Below are 9,472 nucleotides of genomic sequence, written 5' to 3'. Positions count from 1 at the left end.
GGCAGCTCGGGCCGTGCCGCGGCCTCGGGGGCGGCGGGCCGGTGGCGTCGGCGGCCGAGCTCCTCCGTTCCCTTCTGCAGCGTGCTGGGGGCAAGGAGCAGCGCGCTGAGTTTGCCGCCTCGGGGGTTGAGGGGAAAAGCTCCGCACTGGTGGGGTGCTGAGGTGGGTTGTGGGGGCCGCGCCGGCGTGGCCGCGGCTGCCCGGTGCGGGGCAGGATCTGGCGGCGGCCGCCGGCAGCTGCAGCAGCGTTTGCGCTGCCTGCGGCGTGGGGAGGCCGCGTGGCCCGGTGCCTCGAGCCCGTCCGGGGCAAGGCTGCGGCGGTGGTGTGTTTGGGGGTAAGAGCTTCCTCCGGGGGCGGCTGGGGCCGCAGGGAGGTGACGCCTGCGAAGGCTGGGCCCTACCTGTGGGTCCCGCAGGAACACGCTGAGAGGGGGTGCCTGAGATGAAGCACGCTGAGATACTGAAATCGTGCGCTTTTCACAAAGTGATACCGTGCCTGCACGTTCCTACCGCCCCTGCTGCTGTTTGCTGTTCACCATCCATATTACTTACTGCCTATGACTTTTGGCCGATACTTGACAAAAAAAGATGAGTATCTTTGTACTGGTTAACAAATGGAGGAGCAAAGGCATGCATCTAAAGTGTTCTGCTTAAAGTTATACTTAGCTCAGCAATTAGAGTTCCCGTGTAGACAAAGTGTTTGCTGCTCCCAGCCCGTAACTATCACGTTGTCATCGCATAGGAATATGCTGCTCTGGATAAAATGCTAATACTGTTACTATTGCTAACACCAGGGGGAAACCTTTGGTGGGGAAAAGTGGTTAGTGAAGACACAGACTTGTGTGGTGCTTCTGGGTAGAAGCAGGTTTTCTACACGCATGCACATACATGCAGCACATTACTTTTCTGATACTTATCAGAGTCTCTGAGATTTACTCATTTTATGGTAATTCATGACAGTTCACAGTGTAATGATCAAGGTGAAAATTGTCATCTGTTTCTTTGGTATAGTATAGCTGGTTAAATCTTCACTGTCCAGAGATTTAAAATTACAGCTACAGAGTGTTCTGTCCATTTTTTTCCTTGTCTGATAGCATTATGTTTGGATTTTCTGATTTAACTTGGAGTACGTATCTAAGTTGCATTTTTGGACGTCACAGGTTAGATTCAGACATGACTCTAATTTCGTACCCTCTAATTATTATCCCTTAGAATGTAGTATACATTTGGAGATAAATATAAATATCTATAATAACCAACTGCTGTGAACTCTTTTTGGTTAGAAAATGGCGTAATCTGACAGTTTAACAAAGCTAATATATGGTAAAAGAAAAGTGGGTAGCTGCAGCTGGGGCAACTATGTCTTACAGCTTTCAATACAGCATTCAGTTGTAAGAGTATTTTAATTCTTGTTTCTTTGATAAGATTGTCTGTCCAGAACAGTCAAAATGAGGCCCTGTGACTCTTTCTATGCAAATTCTATGTAGCTGGTAGCACTGGAATATTACAGGAGTAGCACCACGGTCTTCATGTGTCTGTGTGCTTGAATTGCTATGTGAGAAGCTCAGAAGTAGGAAAAAAGCTCCTTATGTGGCAGTCTTGGAATGGCATGAGAGTAGTAAGAATTTGAGTTACTGGCAGTAATGAAGATAAGTCATGCAGGAAGCCCCATTAGAGCTTTTATTTACTTTAGCCTGCATCTCTGGAGTCACTGGGATCATGTAAGTGAGAAAGAATGTGGCTGTGCGTTTGGAATGACATTCCAGATGCTTTGATGATGCCCGAGCCAGACTGGAATCTGACTTTCCCTTTCTTGGTTGTGGACACTCTGCATGGGTGGTAAAAAGCATGAAATATATCATTAAAAGAATCTGCCACTAGTGTCACCTACTAGTGTTGCCTCTAGTGTGTGGGTAGCACTTCTGGTTGGTATTGTGTGCAAAATCAACTTTCAGAGTAGAACTGTATTTTAGTTTTCTAGTTTATCCTAGTTATTTTGGTTGCACAGAGAGACTGGTCTCTCAGAAGACTGTTTGAAAGCCTGCTGGTAACTATTAGCATTCTGACTGCACACCTACAAATGTAAACAAATACTCAGCTGGAATCAGGATATTTAAAAAATATAATCTATTTATTGCTAGGGAAAATACATTGTTTTCTTGCTTCCCTGAAGAGGACGTTCTATTCTCTGTGGCAAAAACCGGGATGCTCTGGGTCAGCACCACAGATTAAAGATTATCCCCTACTTGAATTAAGAAGCAGCAGGAGAAAAATTCTTCAGTAAACTGATGGTGGTGTCATTTGAATAATAAAGGTATAAAATGCTTTCTTAACATTTTTCATGAGATTTCTGTAGTTTTAAGTAGATCTTGGTTTTAGAGGGATCTTCACAACAAAAGCCACAGGGTTCATACAAAAAGCAACAACAGTAATTAAGGACCTAGGGGGAATGGTCTGGGAAAAGAGCTGAAATAGTTGTAGGATGACTGTGGTACTTAGACTGGAATGTGACAGAGCTGGGTTCAGTTCTCTGCTCCACCACAGACTTCCCAGAGGACCACAGGCAAGTTGCTTATGGCTGGAGACAATAGCAGCTTAGATGTCTTCACTGTGGCACCTAAATTAGAGATGCCAGCAACCCAGAAGGAACCCAAGACCTAGAGTTAGGTCCCTACTCTCCCTGTACGGGAAATAGGGGAAGGTAGGCATCTGGTGACCAAAAATACCTGCATGCTGAGTGAGGAGCTGCTCTGGAACAGTAGTGAGAGATGTAGGCCTTAAGTTCTGCCCCTGTTCAGCACATATGCACCAGTCTGTAGCTGTGAAGCCAAAGCCTTGTTTCACTTGGGATTCACAGCTCAGAATTGTCTCAAAGAGAAGTGCCCCATCTGTTTCTGTCAGGAACTGACTAGGACTCATTCTTTTCTTTAGCTGCGAAAAGACATTTTGAGGTGTCAGGAGGGATAAAGTGTTGATCTTGGGTTACTGTCCTTTTAAGAAGATGTTTTGGGCAACCAGGCTCTTGTGGAGCAAATGGATGCCAGATTTACCTGGTGACTTTGAAAAGAAAGCAGCCATTCTTGCTGCTTTGTACTTCTCTTTTCATATGGGTGAATTTTGTGCACACCAGGTGACTCAGGGTCTTTGCCAGATGAATGCTTGGGCCCTGGTGGGGACTGTCAGAGGGAAACTAGGTGTTGATTTGCTTTTACTGGACCATTCCAGGCCTGCCCAGAAGCAGACGTGGGCATGCAGAGAAGGCTTAGGTACCACAAGGAAGGCCTGGTGAGTAATACCTGCAGGTTTGGGCAGCAGCTGAACAGAAACAGTTTGGATTGCAATTTTAAATATAGGCTCCTCAGTTCTACCTTATCCTGAGGTCCAATCCTTTTTCCTCCATGTGCCTTCTTCACCTGCACAATGGAAATAATCCCAGTTCTGTTTCCCACAGCAATAGTGAGAGGTTATGTTTTTTTCAGGTAGTATGAGGATAGGGGTCATTGAGGTATTGTGATAGCTAGATTTCCCCCTGGATACTTTGCTCCAGTGGAAACTAGTATGATGATCACTAGGATGTGAACTACTGATAATTAGCAGGTGTAAACAGACTTGCTGAAAAGGAGTAAGACAGTGATGACATGTAGTGCAGTTTTTGCCAATGTACTTTCATGCATTCATGTCCCAGAAATCGAAGTATATGTGTGAGAACACAATTAAGGAACTATTTCCTGACTGGTGTAGTCTCCAAAGAAAGGGGAGGAATCTATTTTAATGTTTGACTGGAGAGATGTGTAGTCTATAATGGCTGTAAGTTCTCAGGATATAGAAAAGATTAATTTTCTTCCTGTGTTTTCAGTGGTTTTAAATTGGTAAGATTCAAGTCTACCTAAATAGCCTTATAAAACTTCCTCCCCCCTGCAAGTGCTAATCATCCAAATTTATCCCCTGTTATGGCTGACCTTTTAGTAACTACAGCATTGAACAAGCTTTCTTAATGCATGCTGGGGAATATTCTGATTACCTATTTGTCTTGGGATATGTCCTGTACTTCATTAATCCAGGTTTATTATGYTAAGACTTTCTCAGCAGTCTAGAGCTAATGCAATGGATTTTGAAGGTTTACATAGCAGCAGCTCTTTTGGTAGCCAAGAATCACCTAGGCAGTTTGATTAATTCAACAGGTTTGAGCTTTCTTAGTATTTGGCTACCGCTGCAGGGGGGAATCTGTCCTACCCCAGTATCTGTAGTATAAGTAATGTTGTACAACTAATTTTCTTGTTATGGTCTGAAAATCATACCTGCATTCTGATTTCTTAAGAAAGTCATTTGAGTTCAAGCTGTTCCTTTTCCCAGTCATTACAAATAGTCATCCTCTCTGTTCCTCGCCCTGTTATTTCACCGATAAAACCAATGAGTCTGATTCAGCTGGATAGAGCCTCTGCTGATGCATGAATACTTCTGTGAAACTAAGTTCATTCAAGGTAGCAGTCCAGTTTCCTTTCATTGTTTTCTGAGACTCCTGGCTCTGCTCCTCTTCTCCAAATTCAGATGCTGGCAGCATTGAAGACATGCAACAGTCGCAAGATACATTTGAGAGGCTTTTGGAAATGTGGTTGATATTCTGGCAGGCAAGACAGATCCATTTGTCTGAGCACTATGTGTCTTTTGTTCCTGCACTGTGAGGCAGCCACGCAGGGGCAGGTACAAAGATCTCAGGAGCCAAGATGGCAGCACCATTGAAATGAAAATGGGGAGGATTTCTGGGGAATTACTTCAATTTCCCCATCTGAAAATAGGTGAGCATGGCAGACTAAGAAAACAACCAGTTCATCCCTGAATGGGAAATGTGGTGAACTTGAAACACATTGTCCGCTTTTTCTGTTCTTGGCAGGGAAAGCAGCAGTCACTGAACTGCAAACAGCTGTTTCCAGAAATGAATTTAATCAGGGCTGATGTCAAGACTTGGCTAATGAACAGCACATTAGCTGCAAAACCACGACCCTAACACAAAAAGCTGTTTTCAAATTTGAGCATACTAAGTGCCAGAAACTGTTAGGCCATGTGACTGCAAGATATGTCTTGTGCTGCATATGAAGAAATGTAATGTGTTGCAGGATCATACTGGTCCTCCTCAGAGGGGGGGCTGTATCTGCAGCCTGGAGGCAGGGGCGGTGTCAAAGACCAGCCACCTAAGCGGAAGAAATACTATAGATGTGCATAAAATTTTAGGTAAGCCTATTGCCAATACATAACTCTTTTCAACTACTCAAAAACACAGTGAGACCTTTCTGATGCTGTTAACTTCACCAAAGGTGGAGTGCTGTGATGCCATTAGAACAATGTTAGGAATGTTGTGGCCCACACACTGCTACCAGTTTGTGGTGTGAGCAGGGAAGAGTCACCTGCTTTCTTTCTACCTCATAAAAACAGGAATACTTACACCTAGCTGGAGTTTTGTGAACAGAGTGCAACACTACCACAGCTCAGTAATAGGCTTTTGTAAAGGACTTCTGAGATCTCCAGAGTAAGCATGGACTTGCAGAGTGCTGTCAGCAGGATCATTGCAAATACACCTTTGACTCCATCCTTAGTCCAGTGAGAGATGTGTGAAGCTGTGATGGCCCACAGTGCACTTAGGCTCTTCCTCTGCTCTTCCTCCAGCCCTATTTCAAATTAGTATGGGTCTTTCCTCCAGACAGTGGTAATTTAATACCCCAAATGGAGGTTTTTCCCCCAAACCCTTGGTACTTTGTTTAAATTTTAAAAATCTACATATCACTATATCTTCACATGTATAACCCACTCCTCAGAGAACCTCAATCTGTTTGAAAGTGCGAACATGTCCTTGTCCTGCTGCACAAAACCAAGGAAAGGGCAGCTTTTGGGGAGGAGGGAAGGGGGTTATCAAAGCAAGGGTAATGGGTGCTCTGAGGTAAATGTCAGTTCAGATCATCTGCTTATGCATGTAGCCCTCCCCTCTGCTATTTTATTTTTAAAACAGCCTATGTGTTATGTATGCTAAAATATGATAATGGGATCAGCTCTCTGTATCTTGAAGAGGACAGTCCCATTTGTAGCAGCATATAGTAGTTTTGGGCTGGAAATGGGCCCATAGAAGAGCTTGTCATGTAGATACAAGTCCTAGATCACTCTTTCATATGGGCCTGTGATGGTGTGCTCCTTTCCCCCCCACTGATGTGCTCTCTCCCCCTCAGCCTGACCTCCCTGCAAACAGTATGTATGTGGGGGCTAGTTGAGCATGCACCTACTAAGGCCGTCTAGTATGCAAATATGACTATGAGTCAATCATCTCCCCCCCCATAAATAGGGGGCAGCCCAGACCCCCTTGAGCTCTTCTGCATGGCAGCAGGCTGCACTGCAGAACCTCCCCTTGAGCAGGGACGCCTCTCAGGGTTACTCCTCGAGGTTGAGAGATTCCTTACCCGCGACAGATCCTCGGTAAGGGATTAATAGCATGCTGAACTTTTGCGAACTTCACGAAACTTTGCTGAGTTATATCTCTGACTAATTGCGCACATAATMCCTTAGACATAAACCGTTGACCAAGTCTGAGACTAGGACTGGATCGAGCCGCACCTAGGCTCCTCTCCAAAGGAGTTTAGAAAGCAAGGGGGTCCAGTCTGAACCTCGTGACTCAACGGGAGGGTCTCCGTTACGCACGCATCTGACCCTGTCCTTCAAGCAGTAAATAACTGAGTGAACCTTGCCAATCGAACCTCGTTAAATCATTCTTATTCACGATTGAACTTTGTTAAGTCGCTGTCTTACTGCAATAAACGTAGTGCTGCTTCCCTCTTACAAGTGAAGTGCATCACTCCCTTCACAACAGGGCCTCTCCAGGGTTCTCAGCATTATGGATTACAAGAAAGCCTTGGACCTGAGGAAACAGCTTCAACTGAATTCCAGCAATGATTAACTATAACATTTTAGGTAAGTTATGTAAGCTGTCTCTGCTTCAGCTTTTGAGGACCAACGATGGCTGAGTGTGGCTGGCTTTGCGTATATGTGAAGATAAATTGTGTTCACTTGCATGTTTTGGTAACACATTACCCCACGCTGTAAGAGGAGAGAGGAGGGCTCAATGCCTGCTGGAAGAAGCGTGGTAGCAGATGTTAGCATCCCCTCTCCCAAATACAGTGTGCAGATATTGTCAAGTTGGGATACAGCACAACACAGTGCTGTGATTGTTATTATGGGTCTTTCTCAAGGACAGGAATAAACCAGAAGGCTGCACTGAACACAAGTAGCTTTGCCCTAGAAAACACAGGGCAATTCTACTAAAAGCTGCAGGAGTTCCTCGTGAATCTGCAAATAAATTCTGTGCTCCTGCAGTTTACTTACTGCAAAATGAAGACTGCCCTCCAAACTGGAGACAGCTTCTGAATTCCATACTTCTGAAAAAAGTTATGGGAAGGCAAGAAATGTATCTGTAACATGAGATGGCTGGGAAGGGATTAGCTGCTTCCCTTTTCCGATTTGTGTGTGTGTGTGTGTGTGTGTGTCCCTTATGATAAAGGCCCCAAAAGAGTTGTTCTGAAGGCTAATTTCTTTTGAATGTCCAGTGTAAAGATGATCTGGAATGTGCGGGAAGAATTTGTAAAGTCAGAAAACATGATATCAAAAGCAGCAAGATCTTTAATGTTGAGCACTGAACAGTGGAGGGATTTTTTTATTAAGTGGCTCAAAATATGTGGCTGTCTGTTTGCATAACTCTAATACCTCTGTGGTGGATTTTTAAGATAACAATATTGTTCCTAGAGACGAGTGTGTGAATGATGGTTAAAAATGATACAGGGCATTAACTTGAAGTGGTCAGAAAGCTATGAAAATTCCAACATTATTCAACAAGAAGGAAAAGCTTAAGGGGGAGGGAAGTTTCCATTTAAAGTGTTGTAATTTGAATACAAAAATAAGTACATTGATTTTGAATTCTCTTGTTATGTTTGTGGTTTTGACTAGAGGGTATCAAACAATGTTACTATACAAATGAATAAAGTCTAGATTTGTTATCACAAGTAATTTTTAATATGGTTTGTGACAAGCAATATCAAAGTAATCAACTCTCAAGCTTCATGTTCTGAAACCAGACAACTCTCAGCAACAAAAAAAGTTGTGCACTGATAAACATAGGAGGCATATTGTATTTTTTAATTAAATATGAAAACATGAGCTGTGTACATTATTTTTTCCCTAGAAAACACAGCAATTTCAAAAGTTTATCATAAAATATTTTCATGAAATGAGTGAACCAGCAAACACATGCACTTGTGTGCCTTCCCCCCTCCCAAGATAAACGTGATAGAGACATACGCAAATGTAAAAGTTAACAGAACAAGTGGCTTTTTGTTTTTGTTTGGTTCTTTTTGGAAAGGATGGAATGTAACATTGTGCTCGACTTTCTATGTCACAACAAAAAATATTTGGTGCAATATTTTAACATTTTCTTTTTAAGTTTCAATCTGGTGGAGAAAAATACCTTTTTTCTATAATAAAATATGTCTGTTCTTTTTAAAATGTAACTTTTTTGCAGAAAATAATTTTGTAAACTGTAATTTCAAGGGCAAGGTAGGCGGTGCCATGTCAATGTCCCCCCCCACACACTTAAAAAGGTGATCTCTTATCTGAAGCAAAACAGGGAAACACAAAAAAAAGAGCGGAGCAGAGGCTGCTTTGCAAAGAGAAAGAAGGGTGTGTTGGACGGGGGAGAGGGGAAGGAGCGTGTGGTGGGACAGAAAAAAGTTAAAGGTCACTTTCGCCATAGAGCGCTGTGGAGAAGGACATGTAGTCCAGGGCACCGGGTACAGCATCATGGCCATGGTATGGTGCCATTCTAGCAATGCAATATTCAGCCTGATCTGGAGGCAGTTCCCGCCGTAATTCATCCACAGTGATGTAGTTCTGCAAAGAGGACACAAGATAAAGTGGTTGTTATTTTCACAAAACTGGCCTTCCTCGGGGGCAAACCACAGGGGGCAACAACCAGGGACAGACCACAACGACTAGACTAGTATCACACACCCATAAAGAGTGCTTTGGGCATACAGCTGGTGGGAAAACACAGTTACTCTCCCTGTAGTTTGGCCAAGAAAGCATATTTACAATAGAGAGAAGGATTGTTTTAGTAGGAGAGATGCTGGCGCACCTGAAGAGAAGACCTGGTGGGAAATAAGGAGAGCTGTTAGCGTAAGGCTCTGTGCCTTCCTGATGAAAGAGATCTTGCTGAAGGCAAATAGGAGGAAGCAGAAACTTCACTGGATCCAGGCCCTCACTGGCAGGAGGTAACAGCTGTTCCTGCTGCTTGGTAGCTGTCGTTCCCTCTCTTCAAAGCAAGGAAAAGGCTGTTCCCACTAGCACTGGTGCAGGCAGTGGACAAGGGAACACTTTTGATTCATTCCAAAGTTTTCCCAACAATCCTTGTCTTTCACAGCAGACATTTTTAATAAGGAAGCAA

At 43.7% G+C, this 9,472-nt stretch overlaps 1 protein-coding gene and 1 long non-coding RNA gene across 11 annotated transcripts in view; one reads left to right on the top strand and one right to left on the bottom strand.

Annotated features, from left to right (window-relative positions):
• The first annotated feature begins 16 nt into the window (after positions 1 to 16).
• On the top strand, positions 17 to 8,464 carry LOC112963663. Of its 4 annotated transcripts, none has more exons than XR_003252682.1 (4): positions 17 to 162; positions 2,142 to 3,285; positions 4,549 to 5,229; positions 6,851 to 8,464. It is a non-coding gene; the product is annotated as an uncharacterized LOC112963663 (long non-coding RNA). The 4 variants fall into 4 exon arrangements; XR_003252683.1 differs by lacking the exon at positions 17 to 162 and having other exon boundaries at positions 202 to 3,285; positions 4,549 to 4,796; positions 4,892 to 5,229; XR_003252681.1 differs by lacking the exon at positions 17 to 162 and having other exon boundaries at positions 203 to 2,314; positions 3,226 to 3,285.
• The window catches only part of ACTN1 (actinin alpha 1), a 54,619-nt gene continuing 53,170 nt past the window's right edge, over positions 8,024 to 9,472 (bottom strand). For 3 of the 7 annotated variants that reach the window (XM_026060937.1, XM_026060940.1, XM_026060944.1), the window contains one exon: positions 8,024 to 8,919. In XM_026060937.1, coding sequence (XP_025916722.1) covers positions 8,761 to 8,919 — 159 coding nt within the window. In that variant the 3' untranslated portion in view covers positions 8,024 to 8,760. The remainder of the gene's footprint in view (positions 8,920 to 9,472) is intronic. The other 4 variants (XM_026060938.1, XM_026060942.1, XM_026060941.1 and 1 more) reach the window with 3 other exon arrangements.

The sequence above is a fragment of the Apteryx rowi genome, unplaced genomic scaffold, assembly GCF_003343035.1.
Source record: "Apteryx rowi isolate R43461 unplaced genomic scaffold, aptRow1 scaffold_173, whole genome shotgun sequence".
In the NCBI taxonomy this organism is placed as follows: Eukaryota; Metazoa; Chordata; class Aves; order Apterygiformes; family Apterygidae; genus Apteryx; species Apteryx rowi.
This window is presented reverse-complemented; position numbering and strand designations above follow the sequence as displayed.